The sequence below is a fragment of the Panthera tigris genome, chromosome E2, assembly GCF_018350195.1.
Source record: "Panthera tigris isolate Pti1 chromosome E2, P.tigris_Pti1_mat1.1, whole genome shotgun sequence".
Taxonomy (NCBI): Eukaryota; Metazoa; Chordata; class Mammalia; order Carnivora; family Felidae; genus Panthera; species Panthera tigris.
This window is the reverse complement of record NC_056674.1, coordinates 18,210,379-18,234,920: the sequence shown is the minus strand read 5'-3', so window position 1 is coordinate 18,234,920 and position 24,542 is coordinate 18,210,379. Positions and strand designations below refer to the sequence as shown.

Sequence of the window (24,542 nt, the reverse complement as noted above, 5' to 3'; positions counted from 1 at the left end):
TTCATCATCGAGTCCTACTGCGTCTATCTCCAGAATGTGTCTGGCACAAACCTGCTTCTCTCCAATGCATAGCAACTAGGATCTCTCACCTGGACTCCAAAAGCTTCCAACCTGGCTTTTCTACTCGTCCTCATCCTCGTTGGTTCACATCACAGCCAGGGGGGCCTTTGAAGAACATAACTGGATCGTGTCATTGTCCACTGTCCATTCCTATCCTCTCTTCCTGGCTTCCAGGCCCTGTGCCATCTGTCCCTGCCTCTCCCGGTCTCTAAGCCCTTGGGGGCTCATCCTACTTTCATCGACATCACTCTGCTGGCCTGGCCTCGAGCAGCCAGGCTCTCAGTCTCTGCACACAGTTTCTCCTCTGCTTGACCTGGCCGGGTAACCTCTTCTTTCAGGTTTTCTTGCCAACGTCACTTTAGAGAGGCCTTCCCTGATCACCCAATCTCAAGTAACCCTCACCACTTGACATTATCCCACACTGCGCTATGACAGTTTGATTTGCATATTTGGCTGTTCATTTTTTTAGTATGTGGTTCCTCCCTGTACACTGGGAAGCCCTTGTCAGCAGACACCATGTCTGTTTCATTTGTTCTGTATACCCAGGTGCCTAAAACAGTATCTAGCACAGAATAGGCATTTGGTATTTGATAAATAAATGAATGAATAAGAAAAAGTATCTCTAACTTTCCACTGTTATAAATAATGCTACAAGGAACATCCTTTTCCATAAATGTCAGTGCATTTATACATTTTGTAAGAGGTGCCGCTGTATTACATGGTACATTCATTTGATATTTTAAATATGGACAAATTACCTTCCCCAGATGAATCAACTCTGTCGCCGTCTGTAGGAGGCTCCATACCTCTGCAACAAGGGGAAATATCACATTTTAGCTTTTTTTTAAGTTGGCATTTAAAACTCAGTAACTCGGTGTATTAGGGTCCTCCAGAGAAAGAGCCCATAGGATGTGTGTATGCATGGAAAGAGATTTATCTAAGAAATTGGCTCATGTGACTGTGGTGGTTTGGGAGCCCAAAATCTGATGGAGGAGGCTGGCAGGCTGGAGACTCAGGTTCAAAAAGTTGCAGTTCAAGTCCAAAGGTAGTCTGGGGCTGGGAGACAAGGAGGAGTCAACGTGGCAAATGAAATACGAAGGCAGTCTGCTGGAGAACTCCCTCCTGCTCAGGGAAGGCCAGCCTTCTATTCAGGTCTTCAACTGATTGGAGGGAAATCTGCTTCACTCAAAGTCTACCAATTTAAATGTAAGTCTCATCCAAAAGTATCCTCACAGAAACATCTAGAATAACATTTGACCAAATACATGGGCACTGTGGCCCAGCCACGCTCATACATAAAATTAAGCATCCCCTCAGTACTATTTTACTTTTAATTTCTCTTATAAAAAGTGAGGTAGCAGGGTGCCTGGGTGGCTCAGTTGGTTAAGCATCTGACTTTTGATTTGGGCTCAGGTCACGATCTCACAGTTAATGATTCTGAGCCCCATGTCAGGCTCCATGCTGACCTGTTTGGGATTCTCTCTCTCCGCCCCATTCTGGCTTGTGCGTGTGCATGCATGCATGCTCTCTCTCTCAAAATAAGTAAATAAACCTAAAAAAAAAATGAGGTAGCAAATATTTGCATATTGAATATAGTCATTTATCTTTTTTCCTATAGTTGCCTTTTTCTTATTAGTTTGCAGGGTATTTGCATATCTATCAATGTTTGCATTTACAAATGCTTTTTCAGTTTTATATGCAGAAAGATGGGGTCTTTTACTTTGTTAGTAACTTTTCCCATAGCTTTATGTTTTTATGTGCTAAAGTTTATCATTACTTCCATGACTTCTACATTTCTGTCATGCTAGAAAAAAAGCCTTCTCAGTTGCAAGGCTTAAAAACGATCTTATATAATACCTATACAACTTCTATAGTTTTAAAAGATATATCTGATCTCAGCATAGCTGGATTTTACTTTTATTGTCAAGTTGTAACTCTTTCAAATGTATACTCAACTATCCCAACATAATTTACTGAATAGCTCATTCCCTCCCACTGATGCGAAATGGGTTTGGATCACTTAATTAGAAAGAATCCTTCACATGTAATCAATACATCACATTGTAATCAACTGCAATACATCATAAACAATAAGACATCATCATTTTTACCCATCCTATTAGCAAAAAATATTAAAGATTCAAAATATCTACTATTGGAGAAGGTGCACAGAAATGGGTACCCTCATACATGGTTGGTAGGAATGTAAATTACTGAACATTTTCAGGAAGGTAACACATAAATAGCTATCAAAAAATTTAAAGAACATCTCTTTGGCCCAGGAGTTCTATCAATTATATATCTAAAAATCCATCTAACCAGGGGCGCCTGGGTGGCTCTGTTGATTAAGTGTCCGACTTTGATGCAGGTCATGATCTCGTGTTTCAAGCCTGGTTCAAAATCTGTCTCCCTCTCTCTATGCCCCTCCCCCGCTTGCACTCTGTCTCTCTGTCTCTCTCTCTTTCTCTCTCTCAAAAGTAAATAAACATTAAAACAATTTTTAATACATGTAACGAAAATACATGTATTTAGATAGATAGATAGACAGCCAGACAGACATTTACTGAAGCACTGTTTGTCATTACAAAAGAACTGAAAACTTCAATAATGTGACAGTTCATCAGACATATTAAATAGTGAAAAATGAAGTTTCAAAGCAATATGCACAGTATTACTCCATCTATGCAATTTTTAAAACTTTACATTTCTATATGTACATATATGGGTATAAATAAACAGATTACCCCTAGAAAGGAAGAAGTGCATTGGAGAAGTGAAGTAGCATTTCACATTTCACTTCTGTATTGTTGAATCCTTTGACAAGAAGGATATATTCTTGCATGATTATGTAAGCTTTTAAAATTAAAAAAAATAATAATAATAATGGAGGAACATTCACCACCTTGATTCTGAACAAGCTGGAACACAGAATAGGGCACAGAAGTTTGAGATGCTTGCAAAAACAGACACATAGATCAATGGAACAGAATACAAAACCCAGAAATGGACCTGCAAATGTATGGCCAACTAATCTTCAACAAAGGAGGAAAGAATATCCAGTGGAAAAAAGAGAGTCTCTTCAGCAAATGGTGTTAGAGAAACTGGACAGTGACATGCAGAAGAATGAACCTGGACCACTTTCTTACTTACACAAAAAATAAACTTTTAATTTTAATTAGGCTTACACCATGCACAAAAAATAAACTCAAAATGGATGAAAGACCTAAATGTGAGACAGGAAACCATCAAGACCCTAGAGGAGAAAGCAGGCAAAAACCTCTTTGACCTCGGGTACAGCAACTTCTTACTAGACAGGTCTCCAGAGGCAAGGAAAACAAAAGCAAAAGTGAACTATTGGGACCTCATCAAGATCAAAACCTTCTGCACAGCAAAGGAAACAATCAACAAAACTAAAAGGCAACTGATGGAATGGGAGAAGATATTTGCAAATGACATATTAAATAAAAGGCTAGTAGCCAAAATCTATAAAGAACTTGTCAAACTCAACACCCAAAAAACAAATAATCCAGTGAAGAAACGGCCAAAAGACATGAACAGACACTTTTCCAAAGAAGACATCCAGATAGCTAACAGACACATGAAAAGATGTTCAACATCACTCATCATCAGGGAAATACAAATCAAAACCAAAATGAGTTACCACCTCTCACTTGTCAGAATGGCTAAAATTAACAACTCAGGAAACAACAGATGTTGGCGAGGATGTGGAGAAAGGGGAACACTTTTGCACTGCTGGTGGGAATGCAAACTGGCGCAGCTGTTCTGGAAAACAGTGTGGGGGTTCCTCAAAATATTAAAAATAGAGTTACCTTACAACCCAGCAATGGCATGACTAGGTATTTACCCATAGGATATGAAAATGTTGATTCGAAGGGGCACATGCGCCCAAATGTTTACAGCAGCATTATCAACAAAAGCCAAATTATGGAAAAAGCCCAAATGTCCATCACCTGATGAATGGATACAGAAGATGTGGTGTGTGTGTGTGCGTTGTGTGTATATGTGTGTGTGTGTGTGTGTGTGTGTGTGTGTATGTGTATATATATATTTATTTGAAAGATATATATATATATATATATATTTGGCATATATATATATTTGATAGATATACACATATATATGCATACACACACACACACACACATATATATAGTCATCAAAAAGAATGAAATCTTGCCATTTGCAACAATGTGGATGGAGCCAGAGTGTATTATTCTACGCAAAGTCAGTCAGCCAGAAAAAGATAAATATCATATGATTTCACTCTTAAGTGGAACTTAAGAAATAAAACAGATGAACATAGCGGAAGGGAAGGAAAAATAAGATAAAAACAGGGAGCGGGAGAAAATATAGGAGACTCTTAAATATAGAGAACAAACAGAGGGTTACTGGAGGGGTTGGGGGGGGGGATGGGCTAAATGGGTGAGGGGCATTAAGGAATCTACTCCTGAAACCATTGTTGCACTATATGCTAACTTGGATGTAAATTTAAAATTAATTAATTAATTAAAAAAATAATAAAAAAATAAAATCCAGAATGGAGGGGCCTGTACTCAAAGTATCTGACCCCCTATCCTGGTTAGTCCTGGTATATACTCAATATATTCAGTGAATTACTTTAAAAAAAAGTTAGCTTAGGGGTGGGGAGATGGGCAAAATGGGTGAAGGGGAATGGGAGGGACAGGATTCCAGCTAAGGAATCAATAAGTCGTGGGGATAAAAGCCACAGCACAAGGAACAGAGTCAATGATATCATAATAGCGATGCATTGGGATAGACCGTAGCTATACTTGCGGTGAACACAGAATAATATACAAACTTGGGGAATCGCTACGTTGTACATCCGAAAGTGATGTAACGTTGTGTGTCAACCATATGCAACTAAAATACATTGTAAAATGAAAATTAACGTGGTAACTTAGAAAAAAGATCAACAGACGCCAAGTGCCACCACATCCCCATCCAATGGAAGGCGTTAGACCATCCACACAGACTCTGGAAACTGGTTTTATCAGCCCTGGTTCAAGGCCCACGTCTAGGCCAGATACAAGGAACTGGGACGTGGAAGAGGAGACACTGAGAACTTTCTGGAACGCTGCGAGTATACCGTGTTCTGACTCCAGTGGGAAGACGACGGGGAGCTTCCTGCTCGCACATAATGCACAACAGATGGGCTTGAAGACAGCCACCGGCAGGGCTTGACACGTCCCTGAAGTTTAGAGGACGCGAAGGTTGGTGCCAGAACCTTGCTCGGAAAAATCAAACCAGGACAAGTGGCCACACTAGCAGTGAGCTGCTGTCCTACCGACAATGGTATTAAGGTCCACGGTCCCCTTGGACCAAAGGGGGACCCTCTGCTGGCGAGCCAGTCTAGTCATTTCATGAATGACCCACCCAAGAGTCAGCCCGGAGGCCCAGTGAGGTCCCACAGAGAGGAGGCCCAGGAGCAGAGACCGGACTGAGTGACCGGGTGGAGGAGGCACTCACATCCAAAGGAAACGCAGAGAAAGGTTCCAGCTGGGAGGTCCGAGAACCTGCAAAAGGTCTCCCTCCACTGGAGACCGAGTCAGCACTAGACACGTCCCGCCCAGAGGGAATCAGCCCCAGGTCATAACCGTACCAGGCCAGCTAGATATTCCCGGCCCCTCCTGCATCCTCTCTGCCCACGGGGAGGGGCCGAAAGCTGTAGCTAACGTGTAGGAGAGCACAGGAGACCAGACGGAGCCAAGAAAGAGAAATCCCACCGTGCCAGGCCCTTCCTCTGCAGGCTGCCAGTCGGCGACATTGCAGAGCCGGGAGGGAGAAGTGCTCCCCGGAACAGAATTGGGAACTTTGATATTACACCGGGCTGGAGCTACGTGATTATTCCACAGACCGGACTCTTACCGTCTAAGAGTACCCACAGGAGCCAGGGCCCTCGAGAAGTCATGCTACCAGGATGAAGGGTTGTGGGGGAAGAAACGAAGTTAGGGTTTACTGGCATCTGTCAAGTCCCGCTCTTTCCATAACTCGGCTATATCCCATTTGAGATGGCCTCAGGGTGCAGAATTCACCTCCTCGGAATTCTGCATCAGCGCAACAGGTAGGGTAGTTCTTGCCTCTTGTAGAAGCAGATTTCTCTTCAGTGCAGGGAGGGGCTGCTGCCCGAGGGCAGCGCCTGTGCTCTGAGCCAGGCAGGCCCGGCCCATCCGCTGATACCAGGCTCACCCCGGTGCCTGCCTGCAGGGCATCTGGCCCCGGGCCCATTTACTCTTAGGACATGATCCCCAGGTGAGGTTAAACATACAGTCACACAAATATCTTGACAGGACCTAGCTTTTAAACCCATGGCTCATTTCTGGTTCTACACTTCACCGCACACTGTCAAAAAGCAGGCAGAGAAAATCCTACAACTATTTTGTGAATGGTACGGTCCCATTTCTTATTTCATGGTAAGAGGCTGTTCTACCATTACAACCCCATTTGAGAATATCGTCACCTTTTTTTTTTTCTTCATATACTGGGAACTTCAAAAAATGGAAGTGGTCTAGGCTGTCCTGACCGCTGAGGGGCCCTGCTGTAAGAACACTGAGCATCCTTCAGTTCCCCAGCACCTGACTCCCTTCCCGTGTTTAGGGAACTGCCCATGTCTGAATCTTTAGTCTTGGTGGGAAGCAGAGCCTGGCTCCCACCAGGGAAGCTGATAACGCTGGGACCTTGTTTTCTGGGCATCTCTCCTGTGTTTAGCTAATCAGGTTCAGCTGCCCAAACTCAAATCTGAGGCTACAAAGTGGTACAAAGAAGGAAGGCAGCAGGGAATTGCTCCCGGCAGTGGCAGCAGTGGTGGCAAATAGAATGTGACTCTAGGGCCACAGCGTGTGTGGGTTTGCAGGGGAGGGGCTCCTGTGCCCTCACTGGACTGGGTTGGGTGGCATAACTTTTAACGTGGTCCTGACTGCACAGCTCCCTTTATTCTCCAAGCTTCGTTCTCCAGCCTTCCTGGCAGATCTCTGAGCTACCCAACATGTTATCATATCATCTCTAAATTAACAGAGTTGGCTTCTGTTGCTGCAATTAAGAGCCATCACTGAGACGCTGTCCAGAACGGTGATTATGGGCTAAGAGAGCCTGCATCCTATTGAGTGATGTGAAACCCATTAGTAATCAGTAAAATGGGAATGCATTAAAACAGCAAACAGACACTGCTTGATAGCCATTCAACTGGCAAAAATCCAGAAGCTGGATAATGCCAAGTATGGGTGGGGACGGGTGGGGATCTAATGGCCAGGAGGCCCGTAGCTCTGTCCTCTTCCTCTTTTATGTCTACCTTGGTCCTATCCACTCTCCCACCTGGGGCAGCCCAACAGAAGAGAAGGCTCTGGCTGGGTGGTGTGGGATGTACTCTATCACGTACAGGACCGTCTCTGCTGAATCACAGGTGTTTGTGTGACACACAGCACAGCTCGTGAAGAATGCTCGGTAAATGTTAGCTGTGGATGTTTTCTCTTGCTTTTAATTTTTTTTTTTTAAGATCACACACACCCAGAAAAAAGTTTTTTGGTTTTTTTAAATGTTTTTATTTTGAGAGACAGTGTGTGCATGCGTGCACACACACACATACACACATGTGCGCACGTGAGTGGGGGCGGGGCAGAGAGAGGGGGAGAGTGAGAATCCCAAGCAGGCTCCACGCTGTCTGTGCAGAGCCCAATATGGGGCTCAATCTCATGATCTAACAGCACAAAAGGATCTACACAGAAAAGTCTCCCTCCCATCCCAACACCCAGTTCTCCTTTCCAGAGACAAACCACGGCTCATGCGTGTCCCGTCCCCAATCTACACTCACCCGGCATCCAGAAGGATCCTTTGGAAATGTGAAACAGCTTACCTCACACCTTTGCCCACCATATTCCGGGTGTCACTCCACAGCCACGAGGCCCCACGTGGTCCCGGGCCTGCTGAGCACCTGACTTCATTAGCACAACTCTGCCCTCTCCCAGTCCCCTTGCTGCCGCTCCGGCCTGCCTGGCCTCTCCCAACACACTGGCTTCCCTCGAGGCTTGCCGTCCCTGTGTCCGGAACACTACGACAGTCTCCCACCTCATTCTCTTCTTCCTTGCGGGTCTCTGCTCAAACATGACCTCCTCTGAGAGGCCTTCGCAGGCTCGCCCTCTGCCCCCATCTCTGTCTTCCTTCTTAGCCCCAGTCCAACCCCCGGCTTATGCTACGATCCATCTGCAGACTGCCTTGCACCGACGGAATGTCAGCTCCGTGAAGCAAGGCCTGTTCGCTGCTGATTCCCCAGCACTGGCGAGGGTGGTAGCATGGGGGCTGCTCGGGAAACCCTCGCTGAGTCAATGTGTGGGCGTGTGTCCCCTTCTCTCGTGCAACTCGCCATTCCTACGACATGCTTTTTCCTTTTAACGATACATCTCGCAGTTGGATCTACACTGGCATATGCAGATCTGCCTGGTTACCTGTAGCAGGTGTGTGGCGGGTCCACCGACTGGGTGCTCCATGGCTTTCACTCGATCAGATCCCTGCTGACAGATATAAGTTGTTCCCAGTCTTTTATTATCACAGAACAAACAGACAAAGAACACTGTGAGGATGTACTTCATGCACACGGGAAAGTACATGCATATAATAAACTCATAGATGTCAGCGTGTTGGACCAGATGGTATGGGGTTTTTCATTCTGAAAGGCATCAGCAAATCGCACCCTCCAGAGAAGTGTCCCAAGTAACGAGGGGAGAGAGAGGAGCAGGAGATGAGGTCAGAGAGTGACAGGGACAGGAAGCCAACACAGTAGAGCCTGCAGGCCACGGTAAGGACTGTGGCATCGACAAGAGATGGGAAGGTCACGGGGTTTTGAGTAGAGGAGGGATGTGACTACTTAGGTTCTAACAGGACCATTCTGGCCGCCGTGGAGAACAGACTGAAGGGGCAACAGGAGTAGCAGGGGGATCAGACAGGAGGAGATCGTTCAGGGACACAGGCGAGCGATGGGGAGGACAGCTTGAACCAGGGTGGCAGCGGAGGGTGTGGTCAGTGGTGAGATTGGGGACATATTGTGAAGAGACAGCGGAAGACGTCTGCTCATGGAATAAATGGCAGAGGAAGAGAAGAATCACAGCTCTGTCTCGGGGTTTTGGTCTGAGTAACTGGAAGGATGGGGTGGCAAACCTGTGTACCCTGGGGCCCCACTCCCGAGACGTGGGAAGCCAGGGCACGCAGAGGCAGCAGCCGGTGGAGGGGGTGGCGGCCGGAAAACCTTGATTTCCTAACAGGTGAGGTTTCTCCATCTTCGACTGTGTGGCTCCAAGGGGTGCAGCTGAACCGCAGTGGGCTGAGCTGTCCAGGGGGCTGGCTCAAGAGCAAGCGCAGCAGCGACTACCTTGAACCCTGCTCCCTGGATGGGCCCATGTCCCTCCCTTCCCTTCCCTTCCCCTGGTGGCGCATGCCGCTGAGCGTGGGACTGGACACCACTGTTCCTTAGCCTCTTAAAATGTTTCCCAGAGACTTCATGCTCAGCGCCCCCCCCTCTGGCCTTTCCCCAATCTGTTGGTGCTGATGCTGAAGAGGACAGTGATAAAGACACAGTGATGTGTGTTAGAAGGAACAAGAAGGGGGCTGTCAGCTTCTGCCTGGCTGCGGCAGCTTATCGGGACACACCAGAGAGCAAGAGAGGGAGATAAGATCAACGGATGCAGATGTGACAGCTGTCTGTCCTCTGAGGTCAAACAACTCCAGACGACAGTCAGCACTCTCTAACTCCCTCCTGGGCCCTCTCACCGCCGCCCACAGGCTGAGCGGCCTGACCTGGCTTCTGCACCCAGCCACCCTGGCCTCCTTTCGGTTCCTCTGACACAGCAAGTCTGTTCCCGCTGCAGGGCTCTGGCGCTTGCTGTCCCCTCTACCTGCAACGCTCTACCCATGGCTGGCTCCTCTCCTCCGTGCGAACATCCCTGCTTAGCCCAGGCCTTTCCTGACAGCTCTCTCCCCCAAAAGCCCCACGCCAGCCTCCCTCTTGATTTCCCTTTCTGCTTCCTTCCTTCACTTGAAATTCCCTGGATGGTTTCCCTGATTACTGTCTGTCCCATTCGCCCGTGTCCGCGGCGCCTAGAGCAGGGTCTGCACGGAGCAAGGGCTCAGGGCGTCTGACGACTGGGGGGTGCGGTGATGTGAAAGGGGAGGCACGTGGAGGAAGCCGCGCGCCAATCAGCCGTGAGCAGCCTGGGCAACGCTTCACTGAAGGAAAGTAGGGATGCTGCGTGGCCCGCCCCCGTGACGCAGCTGTGTGCGAGGTCCACGGAGCCTGCTGGTTCTCTCAAACAGTTTAGTCTGCCCTCCCCTTTCTACCCCGGTGACCCTGGGACCCGAGCACCAAGGATGCCCCAACACTGCTGGCTTGGGTGACAGAACGGAGATAAAAGGGAAGACAAAAAGTGCAGGTTCTGACCTCCTTGTCGCTTGTGTCGGCAGCTGGCAAGCTCTTATGGGCACCCCCAGCTCTTGTCCTTTCACTCCACAGTTATGCAAGTGCCTGTGACATGCAAGGAATTGTACATTGGTTTTTTTCTATGGACAAACTTCAAAAAAGTCCCTTGCGGAAGAGCCAATCTTACCTAGACGCCACCCCAACATCCCATGGGAAGGCCAACATCCCAAGGGTGGGCTAACGGACTCCCGTGGTCTCCCGTGGTCCTAGCACCTGCTAATAGATTCTTCAGCTCTGTTCTGACTGGGGAATCAGCTCCTTGGGGACAGGGGTGGAGAAAGGAGGACCCTCCCCTGGCATTTTAGGATGAGAGCAGCCTTATGTGGCAGCACTCTTCACCTTTCCAGTAAGTTTCTGTCGCTCAATCAAATGCAGACAGCAACATGGTACAAATTAATTTGGTAGAGAGTGAAAGATAATTACGTTCCCTTTGCCCATGTGTATCAAGCATCAAAACCAATTCCTGAATGCCCATTTTAGGACAGGTACAGTGTAGGTTAGGGAAGGCCAGCCTACCAGGAACATAGAGCGATCACTTGGGGACCAACGTGGGGAGTGATAGGCAATAAGAGATGCTTTCTGGGGGGCGCCTGGGTGGCTCAGTCGTTTAAGCATTCAACTTCGGCTCAGGTCACGATCTCAGTTTGTGAGTTCTAGCCCTGCGTCGGGCTCTGTGCTGACAGTTCGGAGCCTAGAGCCTGCTTTGGATTCTGAGTCTCCCTCTCTCTCTCTCTGCCCCTCCCCCACTTGCAGTCTGCCTCCCTCTCTCTCTCTCTCTCTCTCAAAAATAAATAAATATTTTAAAAAATTAAAAAAATAAAAAAAGGAAGGGACCTGATGGGCCAGAGGAAGTCAGACGATGCTTAGGACACTAATGAGTTTCAGAAGAGCCTCCTAGAAAGAGAACAGGAAACTGATTATGTCAGGGGCCTTGAGAGAAAAGATGGGGAAGGAAAGGGTGCAGAAAGAGTGGAAGGAGCAGGAAGAGGCCACAAGTTCAAAACTGGAATAATTTCCCATGCAAAGGAAAACAGAATTGATTACTTGAAACGGGGAAAGAGGAGGAAGCCCAAAAGAAGACTTGTGATCTGGATTCTGGGAGAAATAAGTTTGGTGGGGACAGAATTTGGTGGGGGATCCAGCGGGTCAAACCGCCTTGGGAAGAGCTCAGCTACTGACCTTCCTTTCTTTGACCACGTGACGCATCCAGGTATAAAAGTCTCGTGTTTGTGGAAGAGAAAAAGGTGGTCCAGTTAGACAAAGTTCTTCCTGCTCCTGAGACCCAACGAATTTGAAAAGCCATCCGACTGTCTCCAGGAAAAGGCAAGACACCCAACTTTGCTTGTGCTCAGGGAAGAGGTCATTGGGATCACAAGCCCACAAAGGGATGGGACAGAAGGAAGGAGTGAGTGTAGATAAACTTATGAAGGGGGGGCAGAGTATGGAGTTTACTCTCCGAGGAGATAGGACGAGAGGTCAGAGAGATGGGAAAGGGGCCAGGACAAGTCAAATGGCGAGCTGGTGGTGCTGGTGGGGGCTGGGTGCAGGTGAGACGGGTGGGAAAATGAAAAGTGAGCTCAGCCCCAACTAGATGGGAATGACCCTGTTCACCTGGCCCTCTACCTCAGATGCTCTGATCTGGGAACGTGATACCTAGATGGAACACCAGTAACATGCTAGCAGTAACAGGCTGAGGACTCAAGTCTTATTCTAAATGTCTCCCTTCTAGTGATAAATAAGAGATTAAACATTATACTCGATCGACATAAAACTCACATACATGTGCTTTCTTCAGGCAGCGAGAAAGGGTGCATTTGCAGGTAGCAGGCTGGGAATTGTGGTACTTCTAGAGAAATCATGGTTATCTGTGATACAAGGACCTAAGTGATTTTCCCAGTCATGTGACTGACAGGAGGCATGGCCGGGGCTGGGATCCTGCCGACCTGGCCCAGCTCAGATCCCTCCCATCCCTAGCCCTTCCCCCCACCCCGCCCCAAAACCTACAGGTTTTCTTTGAAGGGCTCAGCGTAGAATCAAGAAGCTGGGTGTCTGGGACTCACCTCGGGCTCAACATGCCCATCCCTCAGGCCTGACCAAATTCTCATTTGCAGGGGTGAAGCTGAGAGTCTTCTGTTCAAGCCCAAAGACTGGTGGAGGGAAAAGAAAGAGAAAACAGGCAAATATAAAGAAAGAAACCACAACCAGGCTGAGCAAAATTTGGAGAAACTCGGAGACAGCCTCAGGCTTAGTCCCTCTAGGTAATGAAGCAGCTGTTTCCTTCCCCTCTGTTCATACAGCCATTCATTTTTCAACAGATAGTGTTGAGCACCTACTATGCACCAGGCACAGTCCCAGGTCCTAGGACACAGTGGTGAACAAGACAGATGAGCTCACTGCCCTCACAAAGGGGCCTTTCTAGTGGGGACTTGGAGACCTCAGAACTTTTCCTGTGGGAACTTCTAAGACATCACAACGTTTAGGAGACTAATCATCCTTCCTTTCTTCCGTCCTGTCCTCCCTCCCTCCCCTCCCCACCTCTCCTCTCCTTTCTTTTCCTCTTCTTCCTTCCAGAAGTAATTGTGCAAGGGAGCAAGGAGGCCTTCTTTCTCCCTGACGCACAGGAAGCAGAGCAGTGCTCAGTTTTGAAGGGTCAGCCACAACCACTCGGCAAGGCAGGGAGAGGAGACACACTGAGGCTGACAATGGAGTCACCTTGGTTTGGGGCTGGGAAGCCCATGGTCAGAGAGGATTCTGACTTCATTTTCTGTCTCTTCAGGAAGGATGGCCCCGAGTCCCCACAGCCTGGGACTTCTCTTTGTCTACATAATGTATTTTCTCATTGGTCTCCCTGCCAACCTCCTGGCCCTGCGGGCCTTCGTGGGGCGGGTCCGCCAGCCTCACCCTGCGCCCGTCCACATCCTCCTGCTCAGCCTGACGCTGGCGGACCTCCTGCTGCTGCTGCTGCTGCCCTTCAAGATGGTTGAGGCCGCCTACGATTTCTGGCCCTTGGGGGATGTCCTCTGTGCCCTCACTGCTTACGGCTTCTACAGCAGCATCTACTACAGCACGTGGCTCCTGGCGGGCATCAGCATCGAGCGCTACCGCAGCGTGGCTTTCCCCGTGCAGTACAAGCAGTCCCGTCAACCCGTGTACGGAGTGATCGCCTCTCTGGTCTCCTGCCTCTTGTCCTTCGGACGCTGCAGCATTGTGATCATCGTCCATTACTTACCAGCCAACAAGGTCGGGGGTGAGGCCAACGGCCTCCCTCTCTGCTATGACAACTTCACCCAAGAGCAGCTGGCCATATTGCTTCCTGTGCGGCTAGAGCTGTGTCTCACCCTCTTCCTCATCCCCATGCTGGTCACCATCTTCTGCTACTGGCGCTTTGTGCATATCATGCTCTCCAGGCCCCAAGTGGGGACGCGGAAGCGCTGGAGAGCGGTGGCACTGGCCGCCGTGACCCTCTTCAACTTCCTGGTCTGCTTTGGGCCCTACAATGTGTCTCACGTGGTGGGGTTCTTAGAGGGAAAAAGTGAAAAATGGCGGGTGTACGCTGTGTTGCTCAGTGCTCTCAATGCTTGCATCGACCCCTTGGTTTTCTATTTCTCCTCCTCAGTTATGCGCAAAGCCTTGGATAGGAGGCTACGGAGTCTGCAGAGCTGGGCTGCCTCGTTGGCAGGGCGCTGCAGGAGAAAGGCTGGAGAAGCCGCCGCAGAGAGAGGAGATGAGAGTTTGGGTATGGCCAACGTCGGCTTCACAGGAGACCAACTCTGCCAGCTCGGGGAAACATTTTGCGGGGAGGGCTCCAAACGGGGAACAGTGAAACAGAACTGGGGTGAGTTCACCTGTGCCTAGCTTAAGAGGCACAGAAGAGCAGTAGACCTCTCAAATCCAACTCATCCACTGGGTCGGTGCTTTTGTTTTGTTTCCTGGCAGTTATGACATTTCCTTATTTGTGGCCGGCACTGCCTTCTGGTCAGCCACAGCCCTTTTATCCTTGGAATTCTCTCCCCATTCAGTAGCTATATGATGGTAGCATTCCTTCAGCCGGTGCAAAGCTTTTTGCTCGATCCTTGGCCCTGACTCGGCGGGGCGGGGGGGTGCTCCACGCTCCAGGTCTGAACGTCTAGCACAGGCAGGAGTCTGGAGAGTCAGACAGGATCCTGCCATGGGAGCCCGGAGGTCTAGCCCCCCAGCCAAAGCGGTTGCTGGCTCAAGTCTATGAAACGGGCAAGAAAAGAAACAGTCCTTGAGGGAAGAGTCACCTCTGGTGTGAGGTAACTCGGGTCAGGATACTCTTCAGTAGTTCTGCCCTATTTTCAGTCTCCAACACTGTGTATGTGTGTCTTCTTTTTTGCGTCATCTATCTCGCCAGAAGTCTGTTGAAACTCATCTTTTCAAAAGCCCAAGGCCTTCTCTGGTATTTATCTATGCTTTCTATTTCATCAGTGTTGGGTTGTTCCCTTCCTCCTACTTTATGGAGTCTTTTCAGTTGCTCGCTTTCTAACGTATTTCAAGTTGACATTCATTCATCTGTAACCTCTGTTCTTTGCTATCGCAAGCATGTAAGACTATGAAGTGCAGTGTCAGTGGGATGCTACAAGCCTGCATTTGCATAATTTGCACTATTTTAAGTTCTAACAGGCCCTAATTTCCACAGGATTTTTTTCCTTGGACTCAAGTTTAGACATTTGCTTTATTTTCAAGCATACAAATTCTTCTTGATCCTTTCGTTATTTGTTCCTACCCAAATGGCACTGTGGCCAGAGAATACGGTTTGAATGGTTCCAACTCTTTGAAATTTGTTGAGAACTGCTTTTGGGCCTGGAATATTGTCAATCTAACGTTCCAGGTGTGACAAGAACATAGATTCTGCAATCGTCAGGCGCATGTTGTCTCTGCACACCTTAGATCAAACTTGTTCATCTGTGATGTTCGAATCCTTATAACCATTATTTACTTTTGCTCTATTTGATCTACCAGTTACATGGAGAGGTATGTTACCTGCTCCTCCGTGATGGTGAACTTGCCTACTTCTCCTCATAGTTCTGTCTTCCTGCTAAAATGAAATGTTGGTCATTCCTTTTGCCTTAAAATTTATTTGGTCTGGGGGCGCCTGGGTGGCTCAGTCGGTTAAACATCCGACTTCAGCTCAGGTCACGATCTCACGGTCCGTGAGTTCGAGCCCCGAGTCAGGCTCTGGGCTGATGGCTCAGAGCCTGGAGCCTGCTTCCGATTCTGTGCCTCCCTCTCTCTCTGTCCCTCCCCTGTTCATGCTCTGTCTCTCTCTGTCCCAAAAATAAATAAACGTTAAAAAAAAATTTTTTTTTTTAAATTTATTTGGTCTGATATAAATATAGCCACACCAACTTGTTTTCGTGGTTAGTATTTTCCCAGTACATCACTGTCCATCCTTTTACTTTCCAAATTTCTATATCCTTAGGTCAGGTGCATCTTTTACAAACAATATATACAGTGGCTGGATGTTTTGTATGTAATATGGTCTGACAATTCAACCGTATTGGTCTTTTACCTGTATTGTTTTATTCATTTACACTTATATAAAAATAATTTCCAATATGCTCGGATTTATTTCTGCCCCATCTTATTTTTTTTTAATTAAAAAAAATTGTAATGTTTATTTATTTTTGAGAGAGAGAGAGATAAGAGTGCAAGCAGGGAAGGGGCAGAGAGAGAAGGAGACACAGAATCTGAAGTAAGATCCAGGCTCTGAGCTGTCAGCACAGAGCCCGATGCAGGGCTCGAACCCACCAGCTGTGAGATCATGGCCTGAGCCAAAGTCGGATGCTTAACTGACTGACCATCCCAGGTGCCCCTGCCCCATCTTATTTTTAAACACTTCCATGGAAGTGTACCCACATACTGAAATATACACTCATACTGCGAATGGCCTAATAGTAATTGTAACAGTCAGATGAATTATCACAGTGAACACAGACATTTAAGAAAAAAAAAAAAAAATGAAATGCCTACCCTCTTATTTTGTGCTATTTTCTTCACCTTCTTATATTTCTTTTTTCTCTCTTCTTGCCTTCCTTTGGGATTAAGTTTTTTTTTTTATTTCTTTTCATTTCTCATATCATTCTCATATCTGTTTCTCATATCACTGAATTGGAAATCATATACTCTGTGTTTAGTATTTTAGTGGTTATTTTAGATGTTTTAACATGTTAAGGGTCCCTTAGTTGGTTCCTCTCTCCCCTTCTTCCTTCTTCCCTTGGTGTTCTAGACAGCATTCAACTATGTGACTCCTATACAGCAGTTTTCAAAGTGTGGTCTATAGACCCCTGGGGTCCCAGAACTTCTCTGGGATCTGAGGAGTCCAAACTACTTTCATAATTATATTAAGATGCTAATTGCCTTTTTCGCTCCCATCCTTCCACGAATGAATGCACAGGGGAGTTTCTCAGCAGCTACCTGACATGTGATAGGATAACAGCTTTGCCAATAGAGCTGCCTTCTGTGAAGCTTGAGGTCTAAAGAGGTCTGCAAAAATGTAAAACAGTGCCACTCTTCTCCCTAGGATTTTTTCTTTTGAAACTATAGTTATTTTCATGAAAGTATGTCTTTATATTAACAGGTAATGGTTTTCTGATTATTTTTAAATAAATTAATACATATTTAAAATGTTGTGTTTTGGGGCACCCAGGTGGCCCAGTCACTGAAGCGTCTGACCAGCTCAGGTCATGATCTCACGGTTTGTGAGTTGGAGCTCCATATCGGGCTCTGTGCTGACGGCTGGGAGCCTGAAGACTGCTTCAAATTCTGTGTCTCCCTCTCTCTCTGCCCCTCCCCTGCTCACACTCTCTCTCAAAAATAAACAAACATTAAGAAAGTAAAATGTCCTCTGTTTTAACTTCTAATGTGGTACATGTCAATGGCTGGAACATAACACTTTAAAAAGCTCTTTGGGGTCCCTCGGAATTTTAAAGAGTATAAAGGGGTCCTGCGAGGAACAAGTTTGAGAACTGCCGATCTAGTGTGCCAAGGGGGCCTCCGCGGGTTCTGCTGGATGCCACTGCACGTCCAGAAAAACAGTGTGCTTCCTGGTGTATCGGCACGGAATGATTCACCACTTCATAAAGTTTCATGCCACTTAAACTTTTGGAGATGGGAGTTTAAAGTCTGCCTGGCCAAATGCAAAGCTTTTTGATGTTTTAAATGGGAGATGCAAAAACCGGAACCACCCCGTCATGAGCTAAAAGAGTAGCAGACCGGCCTGCATGGGTCGGATACTGTGCGCTCGCCACTTTATGCTAGTCAAGAGTCTTGTTCCAAAGGTCCCTTGAACTGGCGTTTTTCTTCTTGTTCCGTGGATGAGGATCACTTCATCTGCACTTAGGTGGTGGTATGCTGATCCAAAATACAGGTAGGGTTCCTTCTCTTGAAAGTTGGACAAACCGGAAATCTCCATAGTAATTATATTTGGCCTACGGCATCCTGAAAAAACCTGCACGTTTGATTTTCATCAGCAGAGATCAAAGACAGCTTGTCGGGACAAAAGTTATGAACATACTGAGCGTGCTTTATTTTTGGCAGGGGGGGGGGGTGCTTCACAAAGCCCCAGTAACAGCCCCAGTCTGGCCGCCGGGGTCCTCGGTAACAGGTAGTTCATACAGTCTAAGTTCAGGGCTACTCCCCGTCGCACCTCCTGGGAAATCCACGGTTCCTGGAGCGTGGCGTTAAGGAGGAAAAACAAAGGCTCGAAGATACCATTAGCAGAGTCTCCTCAGCCCTCTCTGGTTTGCAAGTTGAGGGTGCTGAGGGCAAACTTCCACCGGAAAGGGACTTTGGCATGAAGTCAGGTCACTTGGTTTATGTAAACGTAGGGGACAGCTTTCTCTTCGAGCTGGGCTCAAGAAACCACACCCCTAGAGAGCGCCTCACAATCGCTGAAGGCATGACTTTTTGACAGTAACAACAATGAACTGCACACTGTTTGTAGTTTACGTTACATTAAGTAAGTATTATTTGGCAAAGACAAAATGATATTAAACGTGCTTTCAATCCATCTACTCCATCCTATTTGCAAAACACCTGCGATGCTCCCAGCTCACTTGGCAGAGTCTGTGCCCCCACCCCGACTTGGGTGGGGAGCTGATGGCTTACGGGACGTCTACTGAGAGCCCTACTCAGGCATTTCCAGTATCACTCCCATGAGGAAGCCCCATTACCCGGGAAAGGGTGCAGAGTGATAAGAGGCAAGTGGCGAAGGGCAAACTGTTTGTTGGACTCGAAGATTCCAGCTTTATCACGGCACGCTCTGCAATCCCTTTTCAAAAGTGAGCTGGCAATTCAAGGTGGACATCTGTTGCTCTGGCCTTCTTGGCGTCCCCCTTCAGTGGCGACAGCACCGCTCCCACACCACCCCCAACCGTGATGTCCGGTGGAGCTGGCTTCACCCCCTCCTTCATACTCTGGGGTACAGGTGTGACCCAGGGCCAGAGCGAGCCATCAGCAGAGCCCATCTGACCACAGTGATGGTCCACACCCGAGCATGTGACTCAACCCAGGCCAAGGAAAGCTAGCCGGGCCCTTCTCTTTTAACCATTTAGGAGAAAGAACTTCTTCTCCTGAACTCACCTTGGGAGAATGCTGGCTTCAGGGGCCACTTTGAGGAGAGATGCTGAGGTCAACTAGAAAGAAAGCAGTCCACGCATTTGAAATCCCAAAGCAAGACATACTCTGGGGTTATTCAGATCTGAAAACCAAAAATTCTCCCTCTTTAAGAGCTTAAGCCAGTTTGAACTGGGTTGTCAGTCGCTCGCAACCAAAAGATATATCATTCCTCAATTGCTCACAATGGCGCTCAGTCTTTCTTCAATTATTTTAAAAATTCAAATCAAAAGTTTAAGTGTGAAGACTTAAAAACATAACAAATATGCCTATACCCACCATGCAGAGTAAATGCTTGTTAACAATCATATTTCTTCATATTTTAAAACATTTTGTTTTCAAGCAATCTCTATGCCCAATGTGGGGCTCGAACTTACAACCCCAAGATCAACAGTCCCATGTTCTGACCGAGCCAGCCAGGTGCACCAATATTTCTTCAGATTTTTTTTTAATGTTTATTTATTTTGGAGAGAGAGAGAGAGACAGAGAGAGAGAGAGAGAGAGGGAATGAGAGTGTGCGTGCATGGGGAAGGGGCAGAGAGAGAGCAGGCTCCAGACTCTGATCTCTCAGCACAGAGCCAGACGCAGGGCTCAAACCCACAAACCATGAGATTATGACCCATGAGATTATAACCTGAGCCAAAGTTGGACGTTCAACTGACTGCAACACCCAGGCACCCCACATTTCTTCAGATTTTTTAAGGTGATGTTCCCATTATGTTTCTCTCTCACTGAATTTCCTCTCTTCTTCGCCAGAAGCAATATTATTTTGGAATTGAAGTGTATCTTTCTGGTCCATGGACATGTCCATAAAATGTACCTGAGCCCACAAACACAGTTTAGTATTCTCTTCTGTGTGTGTGTGTGTGTGTGTGTGTGTGTGTGTGTTTTATGTCCACAAATATCACATGGTCATCCTGTGACTTGCTATTTTCCTTCCAAATCATGTCTTTGATACCCACGCCTCTGACATTCATCACTGAAGCTTAGGGCTCTCATTCATTTCTTTGTCTGCTGAGTAAAATGCCATCCTGTTTAAAAGCGGTTTCATGTTTTCCATTCCACTGGTTATAAACATTTGGATAATCTATTTTTCACCAGCATAACAATGCTGCTTTGGACATCCCTGTGCATGCCTCCTCGTACACATGTGGGAAAATTCCTCGAAGCAGAGAACCACTGGGTGGCATGGAATGTGCATTTTCGGTTTTAGCAGAAGCCACCAAGACCAGCCCTGCAGCGAGTCTGGCCCTGGAGTGGACACAAGGTGATGAGTGGGAGGGAAAGGGCTAGGCACGTGCTACCTGCCAACAGAGAAAGGGGTTCAGGTGAGGCCCGAGACCTGCAAAGTAACCTCATGGACATACACATGGACCCTGTGGGGCCCTGTGGGGCAGGCAGCCTCTCCAGGACTCTAGGGATAAAAGAGTGGCCCGTCTCCCCATTCCTCACCTTTCCTAACCCAATCCGGACTCTCATGACCATTCAACAAAAGCATAAAGGTAAAACGACGCAACTAATGCAGCCGAGAGGGGTTTTCCCCCACTGTGTAGTTTATGCAGAAAGCGCACCCGGCCTGCGGAGGAAAGGGGGCTGGAGGCGAGCGCAGATGGACAATGGAGCGAAGGGAAGAGAGATAAGACGCTGGAATCCTGAGGATGAGAATGCAGCCCCTGCTGGCCCTGGGCCCTGGGCCAAGACCAGATGCAGCTCCTGTGGAGTGGGAAAGCACAACCTGCCACTCATTCACGTGTCTGTGTCCAATGGCTTCCAAGCAAACCGGGGCTGCCCCGGATCTATATGGCTTATGCAGACGAGAGGTGAGAAGGCAGAGGTGGTGCAGAGGAAGGGCACGGGGACACGGGGAGACACGATCAGAGGTGCTGCCTGCAGACGTGATGGGCCGTGTAAGGCCTCACTTTCTTCTTGGGTGCTCATGTGTCCGGGGACTCTAGAGAGGTTTTGTGAGGCAGGGCTGAAGACTAACCGATTCAACAAGATCCTCACTAGGGGCAACTGACCAAACAAGGAACACAGCCAGGGGCAGGGATGGGAGTACGTGAGAAAGCTGGCCACACGCAAGTTCATTTGGCATAAGCAGCCCAGAGACAGGGATGTAAAACGGGTTTCCTGAACTATGAAAGCAGAACAAAATCTGAAAGAATAATCACCGTTTGAGATCTAGAGACGGCCAATGAGAGTTTTGGGGAAAACAATGAGGGCTGAGTGACCTGATAGTTCAACTCCTGACCTTCCTCTTCCTGACCCACAGCAAGTTCAAGTTCAAATGCTCTTGGCTCCTAGGGGACCCTGAGATGACAGAAGTACCTGCCTCTGCACCTTCTCCCATGAGTTGGTAAACGTCCGTGGCAGCCTGATCTCCAAGATCAGTCTGCCTGGGAACGGGCTCAGGTTAGTTCTAAGTACCTAGCAATCCTAGGAGAAGGCACCCTGAAATCTGACCCAGAAAAGGAAATGTATAGAGGCCCAAGTGACCACAGGGTCACAGCCAGGGAGTAAGGTGAGGAGTTCATTCCCAAAGTAGGGGTGAGGCCATAATGGTAAGAGACCAAGAAAACTGAGCAGGGACTCGAGGTAAGGTGGCAGAGGGATCATGTAAGTTGAGGTGGGGGGGGGGGGGACACCAAGTAGAACCGGTCTTCCTCTTCAGACTAGAAAAAGGCCTGTATTCGATCGGCCTAGGCTGTACCAGGCCTCCCCTCTGTGCTGGCACCACTTCCTGGGTGGTGACCTGGGGTTTTGCCAGCATCCATTCTTCCTTCTTCTGGTAGCAGTATTCCAACTTTCCCTTAGTCAACCACTTCTTTTCCACTGTCAGTCCATGTGGCACGGGGCAAGAGGCAAAAGGCCAGCCCCAACCCAACCGCAAGGGGAGGACACGTTACCCAGACAGGTCCGTGTCCAGATCAGTCCGTCCAGAGTCAGTCATTTCTAGTCTCTTCTAGAGTGTCAAATCTAAAATGATTTGGAAAGAAGCATACTGTTTCCACGGGGTGGTTAGGCTGGTAAAATGTAATCCTGGAGCTTGTGGGAGCCATCTTGGCCGGAGAGGGCCTGCCTGAGAAAGAAGCTGGTGTAGGAATCCAGAACTGAGACACGGAGACAGATGACGACAGCTTCATTTACGCACCTGGATCTGGCCATTCCCAAAGCCACTTTGCCCCAGACTCTTTAATTACATAGCAAATAAATTCTCTTTTTTGCTTCATCGGCTGGGACAACGTTCTGTCCCCTAGAAGCAAGACATCAGGACAAACAGTTGATACACGATTTGTCATTAACAATAAAGAATAGGTGCTTCTGAATTATATCTTTTACGATATTTTAAAAACAAATCAGAACAGATTCAAGGCTACCTGTACAATTTCACCAATTCGTTTGCATTCTGACATGCCAAGATGAGAGTCAGGGCCCCCGGGGTTGGGGATGGGACATAGCTCTGGGCATGCGGTGACTGCCTTCTCTGCTCCAATTAAGTCAGCCGCCTAGTTAACAATCCCTTAAATCAGGAGAAGTGTGGTCTGCATTTGCAAAAGTGCTTCCACACGTATCATCACACGAGTTATAAGACAGTGAAGCTGGTTTCTTATGCCCTCTTCAGAAGCAAGGACCCTAAGAGAGTCCGGAGAGGCTAAATGCCTTCCTCAGAGATACACGGCCGGTCAGTGGCCACGCCTGGACCAGAATCTATGTTGGTCCCCCGGTTCCAGCGCTCCTTCGCTTCCACCAGCTTCCTCAAAAGTCAGTATCTGGTGTGTGAGACTCAGGGACAGCAGTTGGGAGGAAAGTCCCGGCTCGCTCCCTGGGGGAAGCTCTCACAAGGGCTTTGAGGGAACAGAGAACAGAAACTGCCCGAGGCTGGGAAGACTCGGCTCTAGGAAGATTCCCGACTACATCTTTTCCATCAGGGGTTTATATCCCTCTTTCTGGCCATCTAACACCACCGAACGCCCTTCCTGGGGGTCCGTGCCCGCCCAAGGTAGAAGCGGAAACTTGCTCTGCAGGAGCCTTCTCGCATCTAGGGCGCAGGCACGTGGCCTATTCACACGCACAGGAGGGCACGGCGCTGCCAAGCTGTGGGGTGAAGGCGCGGGTGTGGTGTGCACACAGCCGTTCCGGGGAGGGTGGTGGCACACACGGGCAGCTCCGAGGGCGTAATCCGGCATGACCTCCACATCTGCTTCTCCGGCTGCCCGGGGGATTCCAAGAGCCGCCTCCTGTCCTTGAAAGAGAAGGTTCCTTTCTGCCTCAACTAGCGAGAGGGCTGTCTGCTGTCTGCACTGAGAAGGCCGACTGTCCTCTTCGTCTACATCTTGTCCGTCCCATCGGTCCCTCTGCCAACGTCCTGGCCACATGTGACCTCCCGGGAAGAACGAGGCCCTGCCCTGCTCCACCCACGGCCTCCTGCAGCGGCAACTGCCACTACCCGACACGGTCAGGCTGTGGCCAGCGGTCCGCGCCTTCGTCGGTTCTGGCTTCGTGGCATGTGGCACGTGGGAGCGGGGCTGTCCCTGCGGGAGATGGGCTGCTGTGCCAGCCCGCATCTTGCCCCTACAACTGGGCTGCCCTGTGCTCCTAGGGCCGCAACAAACGAATGTGACGGCCTCCATTTCTCTGTGAGAATTCTGTCCAACAGCAGCTGGGTGTGGTGCAAGAACGCCGAAGGACTAAATGCCAGGATCTTGGGACTCTACCTGCATTTCCGGGGTGGCGGTGGGGTGGGGGGGGACAGGAAACATTATCGAGTACTTACTGCTCTAAATGTTTCCTATGCTCTAAACCGCTATGCCAGCTCTCCCAAAAGGCGTTCATTGCAGGGCCCCAGGAAGGCTTGTCCAGGGAGACAGACACGGGCCTGCACCCTCACTTGTCCGTCATTCATTCCTTCACTCAACTGCATCGATGGGGTACCTACTCCAGGGCAGGCCTTGCTCAAGCTGTAGAAAACACGACGGTGAACAAGACAGAGAAGCTACCGGCTCTCACGAAGGGCATCTTCCGGAAGGCACTTGAGTTGAGGAACACTGGTATGCCCCCTCAGGCCGGGCATTTGGGCTCCCCGGAAACAACACGGTACTTCAGACTGATTACGCTGTGACCAAACTAATGAAAGACCTGAGGCAGCTAACAATGTCATCTTGACAAGTTAAGTGTGGCTTCCTCCTCCCTGTTTCTGGGCCAAGCAGTGGTGAGAGGTAGCAAATAAAAAAATAGTTGTTTGTTTAACCTGCAAGTGTGTCTAATTATTAAGCAAACGAGAAGTTCTTACTGGAACAATGTAAAACCAAGCCCGTGACCTGTGCACCAGGAACTATTGATGAAC

General features: G+C 48.4%; 1 protein-coding gene and 1 long non-coding RNA gene across 2 annotated transcripts; one reads left to right on the top strand and one right to left on the bottom strand.

Annotated features, from left to right (window-relative positions):
* Positions 1–749: 749 nt before the first annotated feature.
* LOC122234078 lies at positions 750–19,548 on the bottom strand. Its single transcript, XR_006211804.1, has 5 exons — positions 19,166–19,548; positions 12,622–12,708; positions 10,523–10,606; positions 8,538–8,628; positions 750–868 (listed from the first exon to the last, which is right to left on the bottom strand). It is a non-coding gene; the product is annotated as an uncharacterized LOC122234078 (long non-coding RNA).
* On the top strand, positions 13,343–14,534 carry LOC102963535 (free fatty acid receptor 2-like). The gene has a single exon (XM_007096949.2). It carries the CDS (start codon positions 13,343–13,345, stop codon positions 14,414–14,416), a length of 1,074 nt encoding a protein of 357 aa, XP_007097011.2. The 3' UTR covers positions 14,417–14,534.
* Positions 19,549–24,542: the final 4,994 nt, after the last annotated feature.

Excerpts from the sequence above, each read along its gene's own strand:
- LOC102963535 (XM_007096949.2), top strand. The coding sequence starts at position 13,343 with ATGGCCCCGAGTCCCCACAGCCTGGGACTTCTCTTTGTCTACATAATG.